Source organism: Leiobunum rupestre, chromosome 11 (genome assembly GCF_980474605.1).
Source record: "Leiobunum rupestre chromosome 11, qqLeiRupe1.1.hap1, whole genome shotgun sequence".
In the NCBI taxonomy this organism is placed as follows: Eukaryota; Metazoa; Arthropoda; class Arachnida; order Opiliones; family Sclerosomatidae; genus Leiobunum; species Leiobunum rupestre.
Window position 1 is genome coordinate 40,358,210 of NC_143394.1, and position 24,933 is coordinate 40,383,142.

Sequence of the window (24,933 nt, forward strand, 5' to 3'; positions counted from 1 at the left end):
AACAGTTTGCAACATTTTACGAGCGGTTCTTTTAAAATACCGTAATGATACTTAAGCGTTGCTGGTGATGAGAATCCATCGCTGCCGAGAACGAGAGTCCGTCGTACTGGTCAAGCGGTCCAACGTGGGGTGGCGGCGGGTGTCCGACGTAAGTTCGGCGTAGTCAGGTCTTGGTGTGGCGATCAAACTGGTGTCGGGCCTTTGAGGCTGACCCATAAGGTCGTAACACTGCGCGTACAGTTTTTGTTTTTGTTGTTTTAGCACGAAGCCTTCATTACTTAGGACTGTTCAAAAATTAAACTTCCGACTTTAAATTATTTTAAAAATTATTAGTTCGCACCGGAGACTTAAATTTTCATCTCGCTCCTCTGGAACTCCGACCTCGTCTCCAGTGATGTTCCTGTTAGATTTAAGAAAGTATTTTCTACCCTAAACAAAACGTACTTCCTGAGGAGCAAACGTACTTTACGTATTTTAGTCGACGCTGCGAGCGCCATCTAGAGTTTTCACACGGAAAAGGCGCCAATTTTTTTAAAATTCAAACGAAATGGCAAGAAATATCTATAAAATAGGCGCGAATTTTAATTTAATTAAAAAGAATAACTCCAATAGCAATTTAGAAATGTTTAATACGATAATGAAATAATGAATTGAATACAAATTTTTGGCATAATTTCAGGTATCATGTAATTGTTTAGACATAAAGTTCGAATTAAAGATCAGGGGGAATTGCTTTCTTAATCAAACAACGACTCGGCTCCCAGTTAAAACAAGATCTATCTGTTGTGGTTTTTCCAATAAGCTCTTTAGTTAAAATGAGGGAATTACAAGTTTTTGTTGATAACAAATTTCTCTGATCGCTTTTAATTAGTTTGTAGTGTGAAAACACTCTCTCAACGTTAGCACTTGAGTGCGGCAAAGAAATGGGCGCTTTTGTAAAACGAGCGAGTGTAGGGAACATTTGATTTCCTAATGAATTTTTAAATTGGCCAACTTTATTCCAAAATCCCTCTAGTGATTCATCACTATTTCCTAGATTTTGTAAACAATCAAAATTTGGCAGCATTCTCCACTCTTCGTTTAGAGTTTCTAATTCTTTAGCGGAAACTTAGTTGGGAAATTGCGTAGCTAAAGGGACAAGACTCGCTACCTCCCCAGATACGGCGATATATGGTTCCAAACACGATATTTTCGTTAAAAAAAGATCATCGAATGAAAATCGGGATTTAATTTGGGAGCACAGCTCCTCGTAGAACTCGGTTACTCTTTCATAAAACATCGTTAAATCATTTGGGCAAATTTTGACTTCAGAAATCATTATTTCTGCTTTGGTACCGATATAGACGTTTGTGGGAGATAGCCGTTTCGATTTATTTTTTGGACAAATGTTACTGACGGAAGTTTCATCAACATATTTTTTTGCAAAAAATTTCTCAGCATTGTTTAATCTCTGTGTGCAGTTTTGTGATCCTTGGAGATTCGCTTTGAAAAATAAGGTTCATTTTGTTAATGTGACCTAAAATTTAATTTAAAAAACTGTAGTATAATTTGTTCGTTGGGTTTCTCAATGCATTAAGAATTGTTGCAGCCGAAGCTACTTTGTCCTCTAGGGCAGCCGATTGAAAAAAAAAGTATTAGAGCCGGCCATTGTTCAAGCATTCTAGAAACCACAGCTCCTAAAGAGAGGCAACGCGTTTGGCAAGGTGTTAATAGCTTATGAGGTTCAACTTTCACAAAGTCTTGGAATTCTTTGTATTCCATGATCCGTTTAGCGCTATGGCTAAAGTAGGAATTAGAATCAGACGATTCTGCATCACCTAGTATTTCTTCTTGGAAAACATCGGCAATTATCTGTCTCTTTGGTTTAGTGTATCCGGATACTCCTGGCAGGGTTGGCAAGTTTTAAACAAAATGTTTAAAACAAGTGTTTAAAACACGTTTAAAACAAATATTTTAAACAAACACCAATTTGTTTTAAACGTTTTAAACTATCTATTTTAAACATGTTTTTTGTAAGGTAAATTTTCATGGTTTTTTTTTGTAAGATTTTGGTTATTCAATAGAAAAAACCATTCCAAGGCTCTAAGAAAGGTAAATTGTATTGATAACGGGTAGTTTGATTTTAAGATTCTCTGAAAAGAGCGACTGAAAGGGCTCGATATGATTTCATAAATTTCCTACCAGTGCAAAAATCCTACGAACACATGGAATTTTGTCTTTTTGTTTCAATAGAATGTATATAGCTGCCAATATACATTTATTTGGGACCCTTCCTAAAAGTAGGGTTGCTGTTTAGTCGGGCTGTGCCGGTACAAGAAACACGGCCGGTCTGGACAGATCGGGTTAAAACCGACTAGGCGGCACTCCTAGATAATAATTAAGGGATTTCGGTCGATTTTTTTGAAATTTTATTATGTGATGGAAGTTTTAAGATTATAGAGGTATCTAAGTTCTTATTTTTTATAACATTGTTTATTTGTGATGATTTATGACTGCAGACGTGCACATTTCAATAAACCAAAACTAAAAACAAAGTGTGGATAACTAGCTATTTTCCCTTTTCTTAGTACTATGCGACCGAAAATTCCAGGATGATAGCTATTAAAAACCCTACTACAGGTTAGGTAGTAGTCTTTGGTTCTTCTCCCTGTGAGTTTATTAATAATACCATAAGTGGCATAATTACCCTAAGTGTGCCAATATGCGCCTTTCCCACAGAAAATCTTCAATTACAGCTTGTTCTAAACAGACGAAAGAAACGTAGGACTCGCGAATTCCGTTCAATACCCTATATGGTATTTTTAATGCTTGCGCCAGACATCGCTTCGCAAACACATTACGTAAATTTCGTCACTGGAAAAAATGACGTCATTTACGTCACTTTCGTTAAACAAGGTATCATTGAAAAATTCATCTTATTGACACACTTAGGTTAATTATGCCACTTATGATAATACGTTTAATGATACGTAATATTTCTTTAAATGAGTTTACTCGTGAGTCTGATTCATAAGTATAATGAATAGTTTAAAACGTGTTTTAAACATAGTTTTTTATTGTTCATTATTGTGTTTTTTATTGTTTGATTTAAAAACAGTTAAAAACAATGAATCTTGTTTAAAACAATAAAAAACATTGTTTTTGTTCTTTTTGAAAAAAACAAGGATTTTGCCAACCCTGACTCCTGGTTCGTCGCAATCGTCACCGTCTGTTTTATTCAATAAGAGCACTTTGGTTGTTTTTGTTTTAGTTTAAATTAAAAATCGATCCATAATTGAACTTTCAAGTAGCTAAACTTTCGTAATAACATTGAACTGCGAATTTAAAGAGAAACTAGCAACAAAATTGAAAACATATGAGCTCAAAAGCTTTGATGCTTTTAGTTTTGGCGTTTGAATTAAAGTGTGGTGGACTGGACTACTAGATTAAGCATATCAGAGTCAAAATGTCAGAGTAGAATTGACTGATGTCACTTGTTAATTACGTATAAGTACATCCTCGAAAGGACCAAAGTTTACCCCACCCCCCCTCACAAAGACCAGAATACCCGGAAATTAGAAAAGAGATAGTAAACTTGACCAACAAATTTTCAGCTGTTCGTGGTAGACAGTATAATAACAAATGGGGGAACCCCTCTCGTTTGGAAAGGTATTGACTTAGTTTCTACTGCATTCCTCTTCCACTCCCCTCATCACATAGCTATTAGCTACTTATATAGGGGAGGATTAGAAGAACTTAACAATCAACAGAAAAAGGCGGGAGAGTGAGGGAAAGTTGGGACACTTCAATAAGAGATAACACATTCTTTTGTAAGATCTTTTATTCCCCGAATCCCCGGCTAGGGCCGAGTTTCCCCATTCTACTACCGGATATTAACTGACCCCCGTTTGATAAGCTTTGAACAACCACCTGGCCACTGCCAAGTGCCACTGGCAGTCTGCCTGTATTGCAGGTGTAATTTTTGTAAACCACCTACTGTGCAACGAACTTTGAATGAGTGAAAAACGGGGAATATTTGGGGTATTTCAATGGTTGACCACTCTTTGCGCGAGAATCGTTTTTATTTATATACGAAAATTTTCATAACGTAATAAAAACCATTCATTTATTCCAAAATTGTATTTTGGCATTGAAAATAATAAAAACGTACTAAATACGTTGAAAAAAATCCAAAACGTATTTTTGTACTTCAAATTTCAAAACGTACTAAAAAAGTACAATTGTACCGTCCGGAACATCACTGCTCGTCTCCTCTCCTTTCTTTTCTTCTTTTTCTTTTCCGCTCCCACTTTTTGGGGAATCTCGCTGACGTCCCAGGGACTGACTATTTTCTGGAATTTTATACACACACGGGACACGTGCTTCTTGTTCTCCCGAAGTGGAAAAACACACCACCCGGGCTTTTATCGTTTACAATGGGGAAACTACACGGTAAAAATATTTTGGGCAATCCTCTTTGAGTCTTTCTCAATATAAGGAAGGAAATGAGAGGGGGAAAAGTATAACGCCAATAATAGAATCTCACACCCCCAAAGCGCAGTAAACTTTAAAACCCCCAAAAGGGGAAACAACCTTGAACTGATGGCGACGAAGGGGCCCTGATCACTGACGTCCTTTGCCTACCTTACAATACAAATCCCTCTATTATATTCGGCCGGCGACTAAAATATTGGGAAATGGCTGATAATTTTGGAAAAATAAAGCTAAGGCGATATGGACTAACATTTCGCATTACAGGAGCTCATCAAACACCTTTTCCTAGACGGTGGCTCTCCTTTTATGCTTCGGGCGTGGCGTTTGGGGATATAAAATCTCGACTATCAGTACTGAAATATCTAAAGGTTTGTGGAACCGAAAAGAATTCGACTATCAGCAGGACAAAAAAACCAACAACCATCCGGTTTAAAACGAAAAAGACAACAACTTTATTTCAAAAACGTCTAACAGACTTTTTTTTACCGTTAGACCCAGCGCGCGTCTCGAAAATCACACAGAAAAAATCCAACGTCAAATCGCGCGCTTAATAAACAAAAAAACCCGAATATTTTTTATACACGTACTTACAAAAAATTTAAAGGCTCGAAACATGTATTTGCAAATGAATTAAAAGGGTTATATACATAAATATACACTGATCAACAATATAGAATACATGAGAAATGTGTTTTAACATATTCCCCCCAGTTGAACTTGACAGTTCAATAGCAAGGTTAATTAAAGTTCTAATTTATGCAGTAGTTGGATTGGTCTACGGAGTCGTGTCCTATTCGCCAATCTCACCATACATGAACGACTGTGTCCATCTCTTCCCGCAAAGGTTTCGTCAACAACTCCCATTCTCCAACATAGCCTTGGTGTCTTGTCTTCGGCAATGATGACGACGTCCCCTTCCTTCAGTGGTTGCGTTGGTTTGTTCGGTGTGCGATGGTGCGCTGATCTCAGCTGAAGTAGATACTCCTTGTTCCATCTGCGCCAGAATCCGTCAATTATGGTCTGGCGATACTTCAATCTACGAGTTAAATCAGATCTGGTAACTGACGCCGCGATATCTCCAGAGAAGCTTCTCGATGGTAAACTCGTTGCTCGATCTCCCAATAAAAAATGCGCGGGGGTGAGTGGCCGTGGCTCACTGGGATCCTCTGATAGCGTTGTGATCGGCCTACTGTTGATAGCCGCTTCGGCTTCCGTGAGAATGGTTTCCAGTTCTTCGTGCGCCAGTTTCGCGCGTCCAAGCACTTTGCGTAGGGCTTTCTTCACCGATGATACGAGCTTTTCCCAAAAACCACCCCACCAGGCGGCTCTGTCTGCGATAAATACCCAACGTATTTGATGATTTGCAAAAAATTGTTCAACTTCGGGACTCGCGATGTTCTTAAATAATTCGCTTAATTCGTCTTTCGCGCGTTTGTATGTTTTCGCGTTATCAGACATAATGCGTTTCGGTAGTCCTCTACGCGCTACAAAACGTCTGAAGGCAAGTAGAAAGTTCTCGGTAGTTTGGTTTGAAACCAGTTCCAAATGTACTGCTCGAGTTACTGCGCAAGTAAATAAAGCGATGTAAACTTTCTGGCCGTCGCGGCAGTATAACGGTCCAGCGAAATCCATTCCGCTAACCTCGAATGGCGGAGCTTGTGTAGTGCGTAGTTCCGGTAGGGGTCCCATGATAGCTTGCGACGGCTTTGCGCGAAAGAATTGGCAAATGGTACATGATTTCAGAACATACTGCACGAATCTCCGGTTTTTAATTATCCAAAATCTTTCCCGTATGGCGACTGTCGTACTGGTCATCCCGGCGTGCATTACTTTTTCGTGCGAGTGTTTCACTAAAAGCGTGGTGTAAGGGTGATTCGGTGCGAGAATCCACGGGTTCGTTTCTTCATAGGATAGACCACTTCCATAAATTCTGCTATTTACGCGGATTAGCCCATTTCTGTCCAGTTTAGGATTCAGCGTTCTAATTTTCGAATCTTTGTTGATTGGCAATTGTTTCGTTAGGCGATCCACTTCTTCGGGAAATTGTTCCTTTTGGGTATTTTTAATCCAGTAAGTTTCCGCTTGCTGAATTTCTTCGGCTGTTAGTTCTCCAGTTCGTTTAGCATTGTTTTTGTAGCGGCAGTTATGATTAAAGCGAAATATCCAGGCGGTTACGCGGTGTAATGTTTTTAGTGTGCGATACATTTTAATATCGATAGGTAAATTGCGTTCTGGTTGATTTAAAACTGCGAGAACCTGAAAAGCGCCGCGTAACTCTTCTCGCGGTTCTTCGGTTACGTCATCATTGGTAGCGATAATTTCTCGGGACACAGGTTCTTCGTGAATAAATTTGGGACCATTCCACCAAAATTCATCTTCTGCTAGATCCTTCAACTTCCGACCTCTTGTTGGGAGATCAGCGGGGTTTTCCGCACTTCTACAATAACGCCAATTCATTGGATCCGACAGTGTTTGGATAGTGCGAACTCTATTTTCAACAAACGGTTTCCATCTTGAAGCCGTTCCTTTTATCCATCCAAGAACAATTTGCGAGTCTGTCCACATAAATATTTTAGTTGGTTTCCTTTCAAATATAATGCTGCTCCCATCAACTCGAGTCTTGGTAGGGAAAGTTTCTTCAACGGGGCTACTCTAGATTTCGACGTGATCAAAGTTGATTTATTTTCTCCATCTACGCTCTTATACCGAAGGTAAACTACGGTCGCGTAGGCTTTCTGGCTTGCGTCCGTAAAACAGTGTAGTTCGACGTTTGCGGTATCCAATTCTTCAACTCCATTGAAATAATACCTTTCGATTTTAATTTCTCTCAAATCTTTTAATTCGGAGCACCATGAATCAAATGTGTCCTTTAAGTCCTCAGGAAGGGTATCGTCCCAACCTATTCCTTTCTCCCAAAGCTGTTGAAAGAGAATTTTCGCTCGAACTACAAACGGTGACAAGAATCCGAGTGGGTCGAAGATCTTCGCGACTGATTTAACTACCCATCGCTTAGTACTAGACCGATTCTTTACAAAATCCAAGAGTTCTTTAATGTCGTAAATAAGTTTGTCTTTCGTACTGTCCCATGAAAGTCCAAGGACCTTTAATTGCGTAAAAATGGCTGGCTCTTCAATTTGCGTTTTTTCGCCGTTGGTTTCGTTTAAAAGTTGTTTTAATTCGGAAGAATTAGATTGCCACTTCCTGAGACACATTCCAGCTTCGCTCATTACTTCCCGCGATTCGACTATCAGCTGATGGGCTTTTTCAACGGTGTCTGCGCCAGACAGAAGGTCATCCACGTATAAGGAATCGTCTAAAATCTTACTGATTTCCAATTTTGTTTCTTTGTATTTTTTCGCGTGCGTTCTTATCGTTGCCGCTAGCAAATACGGACTAGATGTTACGCCAAATGGTACTCGCATAAATCTGTAGGTTCTTAGGCTCATAGTCGTTAGAGGGTTCTCGACATCAACCCACAAAAATCTCAACGCGTCGCGATCTTCCTCTCTCACTTCAATTTGAAGGAACGCTTTGGCAATGTCCCCGGTAAAGGTGACCCTCCGTTCACGAAATCGTATGAGAATGTCATATAAATTAGGATTCAAATTCGTTCCAACTTCGAGACAGTCGTTCAACGATGCAACTTCGGACACGTGAGATGAAGCGTCGTAAACAATGCGGGTTTTAGTGGTTGTACTAGCCTCTCTGATTACAGCCCGATGTGGCATGTAATAAATGCGCTTTCCTTTTTTCATCGTAGGTTTCACTTCTTCAATAATTCCATTTTCAAGTTGCTCCTTCATGATGGCGTTGTATTCTTTTAAAATGCGAGGTTCCTCGCGAAGTTTGTACAATAAATTCGACGTGCGTTTTGTGGCGACTGCGTGATTACTCGCGAGACGCGACGTATCTGGTATCCACGGTAATGCGACGGTATAGCGACCGTTTGCGTAGGTCGTAGTGTTTTCAAACGTTTCTAAAATATCCTTTTGAGAATAGGATTCGGCGTCAGTTTTCGAAAGTCCGAATGACTCCAACTCCCAGAATTTGCGAAGCTGAGTCGAAAGCTCTTCCTTTTGTTTGGTAACGGTCATAATTGCGACGGTATTAATCCCAATTGCGCGAGAGGCAACTTCTACCGGACCTTGTAACGTCCAACCAAATGTAGTTTCCATTGCGATTAAGAAACTTCCGAAGCGTTCGGATCGACCACTCGCCACTGCCCATAGAAAATCGCCTCCGATTAATACATCAATAGCGTGCGAATTACTAGCTTCGACATTCCCTGATATTTCGTCTGCCAGTAAAAATCCTCGACTTCTAAATTCTTCAGCTAGCTCAGTTCCTGGTACCGAGAAGACCGAACCACAGATTTCGGGGGCTTCGTAAGCTTCGATTTTCACGTTTTGTCTCGGATCGTGACGGTTTTTCAATTGCAAACGTACTCTCCTTCTCTTCACTGTCTCTGGTTTTGCGCTACCGAAACTGTTCAAATTCAGATATTCTTCTCTAACGACCTCAAGTCCAAGCTGTCTCGAAACACTCTCCTTTACAAAGGTAACGTGGCTTCCATTGTCGAGAAGGCAACGCACTACCACTTCCTTTTTATCTCCTGGTTTCTGCGCTAGGGCTAGAGCTGTCTGTAGTAAAACGACTTCGTTTCGACTACCCGTTATTCCAGCTGACATTTGGGCCACTTCTTTAGGTTTAGTTATATCTTGTCGCGACGGTGGTTTGGAATCACTTTGCGTCCGTGATTGTTCCGCGTTATACTCAGCTTGATCACAGAGGCTCGTGTGGTGACGACGGTTGCATTTCCCGCAACCTCTACTGTTTACTCTGCAATCTCTAGCTTGGTGGTTTTCTCTCAAGCATATAAAACAACGTTTCTTGCGAATTAGTACGTTCTTTTTTTCTCGAAGTGATATCTTCTCGCAGTCAGTTGTGGTGTGGTTCGTTTGTTCGCAATAGAGACAGGGTCTAGTTCTAATTCCCATAGTTAAGGCTGCAGCACTAGAAGGGTTGCAATTGTATTTGTTTTCTCGGCGAAAACTGCGATAATGCGAAGGTTGCGAATGTGAAGGTTGCGAATGCGTAGGTTGCGAATGCGTAGGTTGCGAATACATTAGTTTATCTGTTTCAGATGATTTTCCTAAAACTAGGGCTCGTTCTCTGCTTGCGATTTCCTTTTGAAGAAACTTCAGTAAATCTTCAATTTTCAACTGGTCATCCGAATGCTGTCGACTGAAGGCCAACGTAATGTCTTCAGGTAGTCGTTGTGTAATTATGGGGCATAAGAGATTTCCGTAAGACTGATCCATTACTCCAAGAGACTCGAGACTCCGTACTTGCACGCGGCAAGTATCGTACAGTTTTCTAAGGCCAGAAATGTCGTTAGCTCTTCTCACAACTGGGAGATTTAGAAGAGTGTTCATGTGTTCGCTAATAATAATGTCTTTCCGTCCAAATCTCTCTCGTAGTACCGCGATTGCGTTGTCGTAGTTGGCATCAGATAGTGATAAACCTTCGATTGCTCGTAGTGCGGGTCCCTCCAAATACGATAGTAAGTAACTATACTTGTCTGTCTTCGTTATAGCCTCGGAGTTGTGAATGATGTTCTCAAAGTGGGTCCAGAATGATTGCCATTGGCAGATTGTTCCGTTGAAATGACGAATTTCTAACTTGGGTAGTTTGACCGTTGGTGCGATTGGTGCGTTGTTTCTATTCCTACGTGCTCTGTTCCCGAGGATATCATCGTCCGATTCGCTACTATTGGGATCTTCCAAGCGACGTGCTGTACGGGCCTCCCTCCTACGTCTGTCTAGTAAACTTCTCGCTCGTATAGTCATGACTTCCAGTTCATCGATGTATTCTTGGGACGTGGCGAGATCTGCCTCTAACTCGTCTTGGGTTTCAAATAATTGCATTAGATCGGCTTCGTACCCTTTTAGCATTGCTGACTTTTGATCCAACACCCTGACGTATCCTTCGATTTTGTGAACATCGGGCTCGTCTTTATCCAGTTCCGGTTCCAGGAAGTTCTTGATCTTTGTTGCGGCTCTCTTCGTAGCTGTCCTTCTGCTCTTAATGATTGCAAAATCATCCATTTCGTAACCGTTGCGTAGTTTCAGTGAAATGCGGTGTCTTCTCTACAATGCTACCGATATTTAACCTTCTGTATGTACCAGAATTCAGGGGCTTTCCCGGGTTTCGGCACCAAAATAATATAAAATCTCGACTATCAGTACTGAAATATCTAAAGGTTTGTGGAACCGAAAAGAATTCGACTATCAGCAGGACAAAAAAACCAACAACCATCCGGTTTAAAACGAAAAAGACAACAACTTTATTTCAAAAACGTCTAACAGACTTTTTTTTACCGTTAGACCCAGCGCGCGTCTCGAAAATCACACAGAAAAAATCCAACGTCAAATCGCGCGCTTAATAAACAAAAAAACCCGAATATTTTTTATACACGTACTTACAAAAAATTTAAAGGCTCGAAACATGTATTTGCAAATGAATTAAAAGGGTTATATACATAAATATACACTGATCAACAATATAGAATACATGAGAAATGTGTTTTAACAGGGGAAGGCTCATAACATTAGCTGGCGATTCAACATCTATAGGCGCCATTTTTCATTTCGGAACCCCGCGCCTAGGAAAACTCCGACGGTGATAATCGTCTCTCGGTGGCTTTCTACCCCTAAAGAATAATATTGCCAAGAAGTAATATTTCCGAGAACCAGGACCTGCAAGTTACTGTTTATATAGTGCTTGTGGAAATAATATACATTTTTCACTTGTGCGGTATGCAAAAAGGGTTTCCTGTTAACGGGGTAGCTTTTTTTGACGTAATAAGGCTTAACAAAAACACGACGTTCTATTTCCATTATTTCAACAAGCACTATATAAACAGAGACTTGCAGGTCCTGGCTCTCGGAAATATTACTTCTTGGCAATTCCCTTGAAAATGTTCTATTGAAGTGCCTATTACGCCACCTAGACTCGTTTCCGTCGCGAATAGGCGGTCACTTCCTCACACCTAGGTCTGTTCATAAGAAAACTCTACTCCGGCCTATCGCGTGGCACTCTTGGCGCTTTACAACCACCTCTGGGCTGAAGGGGTGATGCCTTCGACGTGGAAATACGCTATCTTACACCCGATCTTGAAGCCGGGGAAATCTGCTACGGACGCTACCTCTTACAGGGACATTGCTCTTCTCCCAAATCTGGGGAAAATCTACAAGAAACTGGTACTTGGTCGGTTAGTCTGGTATCTAGAGCTCAACAAGGTGCTTCCTCCGGAACAATCGGGTTTCCGAAAAGGTCGTCGTGCCAGTGACAATGCGATTCGTCTCGTTTCTGCGGCCAGCTGTGATCTGGCCTCCAATAAGCATTGCATAGCGGTGTTCCTGGATCTCAACACGTATTCGGGAGTGTACACCATCGCGCGCTCTTCTACAAACTAAAAAGTTTTGGTCTGGAGGGCAACCTGCTGAGGTGGGTGGGAAACTTCTTGGCGGGTCGCATTTCTCAAATTCGCGTCAACGGTGAATTTTCGGCCACTTTCCCGGTCCGGAAAGGACTTCCTAGGGGCAGCGCCATTAGCCCTATCCTATTCAGTGTCATGCTGGATGGGATTCCTCCGCTATGCCCCAAGGCGGTCGATCACGGTGAGCACGCGGATGACATCGCTGTCTGGATCAGCGGCTTTGACTGGGGGAATCTTTTCAGGACTATGCAAGTTGCTCTTGACAGGATCACCGACTACGGCGCAAACTGGGGACTAAACTTTCAACCTCTCAAGTGCAATTTTATGACCTTCTCTCGCGACACCGACTTTCCGGCGGCCCTCACTTTCACACTAGGCCATCAGCCGCTCACTAAGGTATCCACATACAGGTACTTAGGTGGTCTTTACGATGACCGTCTCTCTTGGATTCCCCATATCGAGGACCTTTCCTCCTCTTCGATGAAGAGACTAAACCTCCTGCGAGCGGTTTCGGGTACCCAGTGGGGTGCAGGTCGTAAGGTTTTGTGGCTTCTGTATACACACCTCGTAGTCCCATTTACGCGTCGGCGCCCGCTTGTGCCCTCAAGAAACTAGATAAAGTTCAAAATGCGGCCCTTCGAGTAATCCTCGGGACTCCACCGTCTTCTCCTATCAGTTTAATGGAGGCCGAAGCGGCCATTCCACCCGTAAGCAACAGGATAGACTATATGGATCTAATCACCCTTGCTCCGGACTTTTACCACACTCTCCTACGCCGGGACCTTGCTTCCTTGGAGATTTTGGAGCATGGTTTCCCAAAGAACAGGCTGCCTTTTCTACTTAGAGCTTGGCGCCTGGCTCAGGCCTGCAATCTAGATTGGCTTTTCCACGTTACTAGTCAACACCTCGTCACTGCGGTGACCCCACCATGGATCCCTCCGTCGGCGACCATCATCTCGCGTTGGCTCACCAGTCCTAAGGATGACAATAACTCTGAACAGTTACGGCAACTGTTTTTCGCAACTCTCGAACCTCACGTGAAGGACGCGATGGTTTTCTACACGAACGGTTCGGCTTCCCCCGATTCAGGGGTCGCGGGTGCTGCCTTCGCAATTCCCTCCCTCAACTTTGGTGCGGTTAATTTAGTGGACTTCGGTCATCCTATTAATCGGGTCGAGCTATTTGCCATCCAGATGGCTCTCTCCTACGCGTCCACACATCTTCGTTCGCCGGTAGTTGTCTGTCCCGTATCCAGGAGGTTTGCGATAAGTACCCGTATCCGGTTTCTCTAATCTGGTGTCCAGCACACGTGGGAGTTCCCGGAAACGAGACGGCTGATCGTCTCGCCTCGGTCACTGGGCTCCAGCGCCCTTCTAGAGTGGACTTCCTCCTCCCGTCTACTCTTGTAGAAATAAAGAGTGCGTGTCGTCGGGCTCTCAGCTGAGTGGAGTACGGACTGGCAGACCCATAGATATAGGAAACGTATATAAAGGTCTAGATAAAATATTTCAAAGGGAGTCAATACGGAGGTGATAGCTAGCAGAAACGCGTAATTTCTGCAGGCTATCGTGCTATCGTCGCGAGAGCCATTGTCTCCTGCTTAAAAATTATACTAAAAGTCACCAACAGATGGTGTCTAAAGACTTCCGCCTGCGGAAAGGTCAAGCACTTAGTACTAAAATGCTAAGAGAGCTCGCGCTCTTAGTCACGTGTCTTCCTCGGTGTCTGCTAGGTGTCAATTCCGTATTTTATGTTAGGCTTAGACGCCCCGAAATTTATCTAGACCTTTATATACATTTCTTATATCTATGGGCAGACCAGTAGGGTAGTGCGGCCTCTTCGTGAGGCAAAACCCTTTCCCGGCTCTAGTGCTATACTTAATTTGAAACTCTCGCGCAAGGACGATACCAGAGATACTGACAATATCTCTGACGATACTCTTCTCTCGCGACTAGGTTGTGGTCGCCTATGGCACGCCAAACCGGACAAAATTCGTTTTACTCTCTCTCGCTCTCAGAATGGTAAATGGGCCCTCTCTCTTATATCGTTAGCTCTCTCGCTGTCCCAAATTACGAATATATCGCCCTCTCTCTGGCATGCTCTAGCGCTCTCTCTCTCTAACATCGTCTTTCACCCTCTCTCTGACATCCTCTAGTGCGCACTCTCTAACATCGTTTTTCACCCTCTCTCTGACATCCTCTGGCGAGCTCTCACTGACACCCTCTAGCGCGCTCTCTCTAACATCGTCTTTCACTCTCTCTCTGACATCCTCTAGCGCGCTCTCTCTAACACCGTCTTTCACCCTCTCTCTCATATCCTCTACCGCGCTCTCACTGACATCCTCTAGCGCGCTCTCTCTAACATCGTCTTTCACCCTCTCTCTGACATCCTCTAGCGCGCTCTCTCTAACATCGTCTTTCACCCTCTCTCTAATATCCTTCAGCGCGCTCTCTCTAACACCGTCTTTCACCCTCTCTCTGACATCCTCTAGCGCGCTCTCTCTAACATCGTCTTTCACCCTCTCTCTGACATCCTCTAGCGCGCTCTCTCTAACATCGTCTTTCACCCTCTCTCTAATATCCTTCAGCGCGCTCTCTCTAACACCGTCTTTCACCCTCTCTCTCATATCCTCTACCGCGCTCTCACTGACATCCTCTAGCGCGCTCTCTCTAACATCGTCTTTCACCCTCTCTCTGACATCCTCTAGCGCGCTCTCTCTAACATCGTCTTTCACCCTCTCTCTAATATCCTTCAGCGCGCTCTCTCTAACACCGTCTTTCACCCTCTCTCTGACATCCTCTAGCGCGCTCTCTCTCTAACATTGTCTTTCACCCTCTCTGACATCCTCTAGCGCGCTCTTTCTAATATCCTTCAGCGCGCTCTCTCTAACACCGTCTTTCACCCTCTCTCTGACATCCTCTAGCGCGCTCTCTCTCTAACATTGTCTTTCACCCTCTCTGACATCCTCTAGCGCGCTCTTTCTAATATCCTTCAGCGCGCTCTCTCTAACACCGTCTTTCACCCTCTCTCTGACATTCTCTAGCGCGCTCTCTCTCTAACATTGTCTTTCACCCTCTCTGACATCCTCTAGCGCGCTCTTTCTAATATCCTTCAGCGCGCTCTCTCTAACATAGTCTTTCACCCTCTCTCTGACATCCTCTAGCGCGCTCTCTCTCTAACATTGTCTTTCACCCTCTCTGACATTCTCTAGCGCGCTCTTTCTAACATCGTCTTTCACCCTCTCTGACCATCCTCTAGCGCGCTCTTTCTAACATCGTCTTTCACCCTCTCTGACATCCTCTAGCGAGCTCTCACTGACATCGTGTTTCACCCTCTCTGACATCCTCTAGCACACCAAACCAGACAAATTTCGTATTTGGTCTCTCTCTCAGACTGCATTTCCTACGTAAAATCGCCCGCTAGTTAACATCGAAAATCGCCCGCTATTTGACGTCGTATTTTTTTTTCCACAATAAAAAAGGCCTTTAATTTTATAGATATAAATTTCTTCAATTACTAGAGGATATTTAATTTTTTCAAACTTTTTTCAAGTGTCTTTTTAATTTGTCTTGGAACCGATATTACAAATATTTTCTCCATAATAAAAAGGTCTATTGTATTAATTAAGTATATTTTTCTTCAATTGGATATCTTTCAATATCGTGTCTTATTTATAAGTTACGAAAGACAATATTTTAAATCATACGTTTTAAATAAGTTATTCAAAATAGAAGAATTGCACATGCAATATTTTTTTAAATTTTAAAAACTTAAATGCAATGTTTGTAAAATAATAATAATATTTTCGGAGGAGCTTTCGAGCTCGTGGCTATTTGTCAACTTTTTTTTTAAATAATATATTTTAAGGCGAAACCCATCAAATGTTTAGTACTGAAACTAATCACTAGATGTAAACAGCGTTTTAAATTTAAAATTAGTTTTTCTTAGCGTCATGCTCTACAGATTGATACTGTACTGAGTGAAAAATTTGCTCCCAGAAGTAAATTGTACATATTTTTTTTGTAGTATTTTTAACTTATCAATCTCGGCCAAACAGGACGCAAATTAAAAACAAGTTGGCAAGCCAAAATATACCTCTCCTCGGAAGAATTGTCCCTAGTGGTATTAATTTATCGAGATAACCCTTAAAGATATATCTCCGCAATTTAGAGTTATTTGTTAAAAATATTAACCCATTTCTATCCCGCCCGGTATAAAATTTTAATTATAATTAAAATAATTGAGACGAAACGACCAATTTTAATTTATTCAGAATATCATAAGTTAAGTAGTTACAACAGTAAGTTAGACGTACTATAACAATGCACAATTGAATTAAACCCTTTTACAGAACAAGTTTATCAGTTAAATATAATACGAAGCAAATTTTAATGAAAGAAATATCTACAGAGGCTTTTTGGAATTACTCTCTTACGAAATACTTGCCGCATCTTTAACGCTCATTTTATTTCAACACTCACCCTTGATGAAGATACCGTAGATATCTGGTAGTGGACGACTCGTTCACTTCCTGTTGACGTTGTGACGCATACCACATGAAAAAGACCAATGCCGTCCAATTTCCAATATCATATAATGACTCGCACACCCAAGAAATCATTGACTGCGTTAGAAATCGTAGATATCCAAATATCCACACCAAATGTATTTACAAGAAGCAAAAACCTTACCATCAACAAAGCACAGAGAGCCACTTGACGAACCGCCAGCTCTTAAAGCAATTAACGTTAAATTATCTCCTTTGAATTAACAGAACTATATATAGGTCGTTAAAAAAGTGGACCACCCACAGGGTCTACCCTTTAACCCTCTAATCTCGGCTGACTGCGCTAAAACAAGATTTAACCTTTAAAAAATACCAGATTAGGCCTTCATAAATTCATTAATAAAAAAAGACTTTATTACCTATTATGCTTACGATGCCTGTCTTAATTTCAGTGAATCTAAGGAGCTATCGGTGGTTCTGTGGTAGAGCCCTCGACTGCCAAGCCGAATGGTCTGGGTTCGAAACCTGGGTGGCGCATTTATTTTTAATCAATAGAGAAACGCTAAAGTAGAATTTCTTCGATGCAATAATTTCAATTTCAATTCTATTTCAATTAAACCAAAATTTCGTACTCTATTAAATACGCTTCCGATAAAGCTGAAGGTCTAATTTTCAATAAGGCGTAACAAGAGTCGGTGGTTCTGTGGTAGAACGTCCGCCTGTCAATCAGGAGGTCTCGGGTTCAAATCCCGCCCGATGCGATCGCAAATTGATACTAAGACGAATACCGTGTACAACTGGTGGAAACCCTGCCATTGGACGTTGAGAGGTAGCATTACACTCAGCACTCGGTCCGTCCCAAAGTCATTAAGAAGAAGTTGGAGAGAAAACGCCCATATAAACACAACAGACTCAACATGCACATCCATCAGAACACAAACACAACAAATTCAACACTCACAACCTACGCATAAACATTACAAAAACCGTAATACACCAAACCGTCACGACGGTGAGCGAAAAAACACCATCCAAACCAAACCGCAAACGCATCCGTTAACGCTCACCGTCACACGGTGGTTTTGCCAACCCTTTGAGAAACTGCGTACGCAGTGATTACACTTTGCACCGAAAATGCGAACGCGTTCGCAGTCCTGACAGACAGACACACCCACAGACCCACCCACAGACAGACACGGTCGTTGTATAACCCCTCCTAGGGGACTTTGTCCCCTCGGAGAGGTAATTAAGAATTGCTACGTGTTTTGAAGTGCTGAAAGTGTAACGTCATACATAAACAGAATTTATTAGGCGATAAATGTATCGAAAATGATGATTTTAAACTTCGGTATAAAATATTTGTTAGACAATAAATAATGCCCTAAATTAAAAATCGAATTACTCTGAAACTGGGTCTAATTATTTATCAAAAAAAACCAACCACAGCCTTCTATCTATTATTGTAAAAAATTACGTTAACGAAAGAGTTAATCAAAAATTGGTTGACTCTGAAAACTGAGGCCCATATTGTAGTTCACGTTTCAGAAAACAGAACGACTTTACTTTCATTCAAACACCAATAAAATGACCAACTAAACCTTTTAAGCAGGGTTTCCCCTTAAACGTAATTGATAATCATGGATAATAATTACTTTTATATTTATTTTAAATCATAGGTATTTTATAACGACTGCGTTAATTAATCCAGGGTATAATTTAAACAAACCGCGAGTCGTGAGTCACGTCAAGTTGAAGGGGAGATAAAGTGAACTTTGACCGAGATCGTTTAGGTTTGGTTTCGATGAAGAGAAACTTCGCTCTCTGTTGCTATTCGCGGCCCCCTGCTGTCCGGTTTCGTTTGTAACTCCCCGTGAACAACATGCATTATTTACAAGTTTACAGGCTGTTCAACAGAAATTCACATTGATTTATAATTATACGTTAGAAATACATTTGGTATTTGTTTTAAACGAAACTATCTGGGAAGTGATCTACGGTCGTTATTTAATGTTTAATCAAACAAAAAATTACGATTTTTTTCCACAAGCCTAAATTTTATAGCCTCCCCCCCCCCTCTGAAAAACAAATTGTGGAGTATCAACGATAGACAGGCTAAGCCTACGCCGGAAAACTTGTAGGGGGAACCTTGAAGGATTGTAGTCGTATGGTTATTGTGCATGAGCTGTTTATTATACAAGTTCTGTCTTCCTATATTCAGTGTTGGGTAGTATTTTAAATACTTGTATTTTAAATTCTATTTTAAATACTTTTTCAGTATTTATTATTTTATTTTAAATACTTTTTCAGTATTTATTATTTTATTTTAAATACTTTTAAAGAAATGTATTTAGTATTTTATTTTAAATACTTTTAAAGAAATGTATTTAGTATTTTATTTTAAATACTTTTAAAGAAATGTATTTAGTATTTTATTTTAAATACTTTTAAAGAAATGTATTTAGTATTTTATTTTAAATACTTTTAAAGAAATGTATTTAGTATTTTATTTTAAATACTTTTAAAGAAATGTATTTAGTATTTTATTACCTCTCCGAGGGGACAAAGTCCCCTAGGAGGGGTTATACAACGACCGTGTCTGTCTGTGGGTGGGTCTGTGGGTGGGTCTGTGTGTGGGTCTGTGGGTGGGTCTGTGGGTGTGTCTGTCTGTCAGGACTGCGAACGCGTTCGCATTTTCGGTGCAAAGTGTAATCACTGCGTACGCAGTTTCTCAAAGGGTTGGCAAAACCACCGTGTGACGGTGAGCGTTAACGGAAGCATTTGCGGTTTGGTTTGTATGGTGTTTTTTCGCTCACCGTCGTGACGGTTTGGTGTTTTACGTTTTTGTAATGTTTATGCGTAGGTTGTGAGTGTTGACTTTGTTGTGTTTGTGTTCTGATTGCTTGTGCATGTTGAGTCTGTTGTGTTTATATGGGCGTTTTCTCTCCAACTTCTTCTTAATGACTTTGGGACGGACCGAGTGCTGAGTGTAATGCTACCTCTCAACGTCCAATGGCAGGGTTTCCACCAGTTGTACACGGTATTCGTCTTAGTATCAATTTGCGATCGCATCGGGCGGGATTTGAACCCGAGACCTCCTGATTGACAGGCGGACGTTCTACCACAGAACCACCGACACTTGTTACGCCTTATTGAAAATTAGACCTTCAGCTTTATCGGAAGCGTATTTAATAGAGTACGAAATTTTGGTTTAATTGAAATAGAATTGAAATTGAAATTATTGCATCGAAGAAATTCTAATTTAGCGTTTCTCTATTGATTAAAAACAAATGCGCCACCCAGGTTTCGAACCCAGACCATTCGGCTTGGCAGTCGAGCGCTCTACCACAGAACCACCGATAGCTGCTTAGATTCACTGAAATTAAGACAGGCATCGTAAGCATAATAGGTAATAAAGTCTTTTTTTATTAATGAATTTATGAAGGCCTAATCTGGTATTTTTTAAAGGTTAAATCTTGTTTTAGCGCAGTCAGCCGAGATTAGAGGGTTAAAGGGTAGACCCTGTGGGTGGTCCACTTTCTTAACGACCTATATATAGTTCTGTTAATTCAAAGGAGGTAATTTAACGTTAATTGCTTTAAAAGCTGGCGGTTAGTCAAGTGGCTCTCTGTGCTTTGTTGATGGTAAGGTTTTTGCTTCTTGTAAATATATTTGGTGTGGATATTTGGATATCTACGATTTCTAACGCAGTCAATGATTTCTTGGGTGTGCGAGTCATTATATGATATTGGAAATTGGACGGCATTGGTCTTTTTCATGTGGTATGCGTCACAACGTCAACAGGAAGTGAACGAGTCGTCCACTACCAGATATCTACGGTATCTTCATCAAGGGCGAGTGTTGAAATAAAATGAGCGTTAAAGATGCGGCAAGTATTTCGTAAGCGAGTAATTCCAAAAAGCCTCTGTAGATATTTATTTCATTAAAATTTGCTTCGTATTATATTTAACTGATAAACTTGTTCTGTAAAAGGGTTTAATTCAATTGTGCATTGTTATAGTACGTCTAACTTACTGTTGTAACTACTTAACTTATGATATTCTGAATAAATTAAAATTGGTCGTTTCGTCTCAATTATTTTAATTATAATTAAAATTTTATACCGGGCGGGATAGAAATAGGTTAATATTTTTAACAAATAACTCTAAATTGCGGAGATATATCTTTAAGGGTTATCTCGAGAAATTAATACCACTAGGGACAATTCTTCCGAGGAGAGGTATATTTTGGCTTGCCAACTTGTTTTAAATACTTTTAAAGAAATGTATTTAGTATTTTATTTTAAATACTTTTAAAGAAATGTATTTAGTATTTTATTTTAAATACTTTTAAAGAAATGTATTTAGTATTTTATTTTAAATACTTTTAAAGAAATGTATTTAGTATTTTATTTTAAATACTTTTAAAGAAATGTATTTAGTATTTTATTTTAAATACTTTTAAAGAAATGTATTTAGTATTTTATTTTAAATACTTTTAAAGAAATGTATTTAGTATTTTATTTTAAATACTTTTAAAGAAATGTATTTAGTATTTTATTTTAAATACTTTTAAAGAAATGTATTTAGTATTTTATTTTAAATACTTTTAAAGAAATGTATTTAGTATTTTATTTTAAATACTTTTAAAGAAATGTATTTAGTATTTTATTTTAAATACTTTTAAAGAAATGTATTTAGTATTTTATTTTAAATACATTTTTCTTGTATTTTGAACAAAATACTGAATATTATTAGCGAAAATACTTTATCCACCAAATAGTCTCCATACGAAGTGGTTAGCCTTTTGCCTCGCAGCAAGAGGAGCCGGATTCGATCCCAGCTTGTGGCACTGGGTGAAAACTCGGAACAACTCCTTCTGCGTTGAGTTTGCAAGTTCTCTCCCCACTGGTTTAAGGGATTTACCCCCGAGCTATTCGGTTTCCCCTTCCATAAAAACTTGTTGAGGTTAACGGTAATAGTTTGTAAAAAATAAATTCCCCTTTGAATCACCCATTAATAATGTACCTATTATTTCTAACGATTCACCAGAGAAGGTATACGATAATTCAGATTATTTTCCCCCAAGTCCCGAATCAATGTATGGCAATGGATTATTGAGTTGGATAAATTTGAAATAAAGAATATAACCATATATCAAGTTTCAATTATTTCACTTACGTTTTCGACTTCAACATGGAAGGAGGCAACGATCCTACTCCGTCTGGGTTGATAGGCTCTTTATTTGTTTCTTATTTAAATCACCTAAAGTTATAACGGCGTTTTTGTTATTATTTATTATTATCGTTTTTGAGCTATTTGAGTTCGCGTGCTGGTATCACGAACGGAAACTGAACTGTATGATGAATGGATAGGCTTGAAGAAATATACTTTAGTGTAAGGGACCCCGGATGTTATGGTGGAATACACGGTCTTTATCGGGCTGCCCGAGAGAGGGGTCTTAAAGTTTCCATAAATGACGTTCAGGAATTTCTAAAACGTCAGGATACGTATTCTTTACACAAGCCGATAAAACATAAATTCACATAAATAGACGAACAATGGCAACTCGACCTGGCAGACCTGCAAGATATCAAAAACCACAATAGTGGATATCGATACCTATTATGTTGTATAGACGTATTTAGGAAATACACTTTCGCTGTAGCTACTAAGGATAAGAAAGGAACGACCATACTTAAGGTTTTTAAATCAATCTTGGAATCAGGTCGAAAACCAAAGATTGTGCAATCAGACCACGGGAACGAATTCCTTTGCAAGGGGGTGCAACGGGAATTAAAACGTAGGGGAATCAAGTTTTTCGCAACGCACTCCGAAGTAAAATCTAGTATTATAGAACGATTCAATCGAACATTGAAGTCTCGAATGTACCGATATTTTACGGAGAAAGATACGTACAAATATATCGACGTATTACCGGGTTTCTTGGAAGCATATAATAACAACTAGCACAAATCAATTAAATGCAAACCCGTTGAAGTTAAGAATGAAAATTTGAAACAAGTGTGGCAAAATTTATACGGGAAAGTTAATTTTTCCCATCCCGTTTCATCCCCTTTTGAAATAGGCGACTTAATAGGTTCGTATAAGCAAGAATAAAACCACGTTCGAAAAGGGTTACAAAGCCAATTATACCGAGGAAATATTCAAAGTAGCGCAGTGCATACCCAGAGACCCTCCGGTATATAAACTGGAGGATTTGAAAACTGAGCTCATTTCGGGTGTGTTCTACAAGGAGGAAATACAGAAAATCGGGAAAGACCTCGAAAACTGCTTATTTAAAATCGAAAAAGTTCTAAGGAAAAGAACAAAACCAGACGGAACTAAAGAACTACTAGTACGTTGGCGTGGTTACGGTCCAGATTTTGTTTTTATTTTGGTAAATTTTCTCAGTGACAATTTAGATTAAATCATCCAAAACGGAAAATATAACTTAAGTGCTTAAATCTTTTGTAACATTTTATTTAAGTAGCTTTTAAATCCTTGTAGCTGGAGGTATTGGAAAATGTCACAAATGTGCCTTTCAATAGAATTAGTACAGAAACAGTTTTTCACATTTTTCTATCATTAAAAGAATACTTTTGGGTTAATTTCCCTTTTTTAGTTTTGTGGATGCATTTGATTCCAAAATTGGTTGGTTTTTGTATCATCCTTTCTAAAAAGGAGTATAAACTACGAAACCTCAAATCTGTTTTTATAATCCTTCATTTTATAAATGTATACAACATGGTGCCAAAATAATTTTTTTAATGCAAACTTAAAATCTGAAAGTATTTCACTTTTAAATAGAAAACATAGCCTATTTCCTTAATCTACATTCCATACCATAGATATAATAAAGAAATAGACCCAAGATTCTACGGGTGGTTAATACGGAGGCGACGCCAAGCAGACAACCGGCATATGTTCCGTATTCCAGGGGTACTACTTTTAAGCGACGCCTGTCCAGTAGGTGAAAAAATAAAAAATAATCACGTTTTCGTGTTTGTAATCTTTTAGGTACTCGTGATTTACGAATATTTCGGCTGTGAGAATTTAAAATAAGGTTAATTTTAATTTTAGGTTGTAAATAAGGCAATTAATTCTTTCGAAACCCATATAAAAAGCTGCAGATGATCTTTTAATTAAGAATAAATAAAATTAATTGATGAGATTATATTTGGCCAAAGGCTTAAGTAACTCGTGGACTTTACAAGTCACAAGTGTTGTGGTTATGGCTTGTTATGATAATATTCTGACTATATAATTAAATGAGATTCTAAATTGTAAGACTTTCTTAATAAAACTGATGCGATGATGTTCGATTCCAACTTCAAACATATGTTCGTGGAGATCTGGGAAGTACTAATTATCCTTGGTCAAAATTTAAAGGTAAGAGGTTAGCATCACCGGTCAAGTGGATGTAATTTCTTAACATAAAATAAAAAAAATATTTAGACTATTTTTACTTGTTTAAATTTTATGGAAACAAAACCTGAATTGGAATCGATTTTTGCGTGAGCCAGCTTTAGCCATTTATATCCCGTTCTAAAAAGTGATCGCTATTAATAAAATCATGATTTGAAGGTGTCCAATTTTCGCGATTTACAACAATTATCCGTTGAGAAAGTATTGTAGGTTTAGATAAGGGAAACCTAAAGTTGTATAAACATTTTAAATAAGAATGAATGTTTATCTAAATAATATTATAATTTAATCATACATATGGAATGAAACCTTTTCCGGTATTGTTTTACTTGTTGAAAAGTTATTGCAATGCGTAAAAGCACAAATATTAACCATATTTACGAAATAAAAACAGATTTTCAGTAGAAAACAATTCTTTTTAAATAAGTGCGCTATAGACGACGTCAGAGAGAGCGCGCCAAAGGATGTTAGAGAGAGGGTGAAAGTCGATGTTGGAGAGAGGGTGAAAGACGATGTTAGAGAGAGCGCGCTGAAGGATATTAGAGAGAGGGAGAAAGACGATGTTAGAGAGAGCGCGCTAGAGGATGTCAGTGAGAGCGCGGTAGAGGATATTAGAGAGAGCGCGCTAGAGGTTGTCAGAGAGGGTGAAAGACGATGTTAGAGAGAGCGCGCTAGAGGATGTCAGTGAGAGCGCGCTAGAGGATATTAGAGAGAGCGCGCTAGAGGATGTCAGAGAGAGCGCGCTAGAGGATGTCAGAGAGAGCGCGCTAGACGATGTTAGAGAGAGCGCGCTAGAGCATGTCAGAGAGAGGGTGAAAGACGATGTTAGAGAGCGCGCGCTAGAGGATGTCAGAGAGAGGGTGAAAGACGATGTTAGAGAGAGCGCGCTAGAGCATGTCAGAGAGAGGGCGATATATTCGTAATTTGGGACAGCGAGAGAGCTAACGATATAAGAGAGAGGGCCCATTTACCATTCTGAGAGCGAGAGAGAGTAAAACGAATTTTGTCCGGTTTGGCGTGCCATAGTC

At 39.9% G+C, this 24,933-nt stretch overlaps 2 protein-coding genes across 2 annotated transcripts; both read right to left on the minus strand.

The window, feature by feature from the left end:
• Positions 1-51: 51 nt before the first annotated feature.
• LOC149922729 (uncharacterized) lies at positions 52-6,930 on the minus strand. The gene is made up of 2 exons (XM_090162315.1): positions 5,286-6,930; positions 52-284 (listed from the first exon to the last, which is right to left on the minus strand). The coding sequence occupies exons 1-2, from the start codon at positions 6,928-6,930 to the stop codon at positions 52-54; spliced, it is 1,878 nt and encodes a 625-aa protein (XP_090018441.1).
• A 71-nt stretch (positions 6,931-7,001) lies between these two features.
• Positions 7,002-10,580, minus strand: LOC149922730 (uncharacterized). The gene has a single exon (XM_090162316.1). The coding sequence runs from the start codon at positions 10,578-10,580 to the stop codon at positions 7,002-7,004; it is 3,579 nt and encodes a 1,192-aa protein (XP_090018442.1).
• Positions 10,581-24,933: the final 14,353 nt, after the last annotated feature.

What these genes read in the sequence shown, in the direction of transcription:
- LOC149922729 (XM_090162315.1), bottom strand. Translation starts at nt 6,930, where the DNA reads ATGAATTGGCGTTATTGTAGAAGTGCGGAAAACCCCGCTGATCTCCCA. An exon ending in AGATGGACACAGTCGTTCAT is followed by an intron (nt 285 to 5,285) that starts GTATGGTGAGAT and finishes ATTTTTGAACAG; the next exon opens with TCCTAAGTAATGAAGGCTTC.
- LOC149922730 (XM_090162316.1), bottom strand. Translation starts at nt 10,580, where the DNA reads ATGGATGATTTTGCAATCATTAAGAGCAGAAGGACAGCTACGAAGAGA.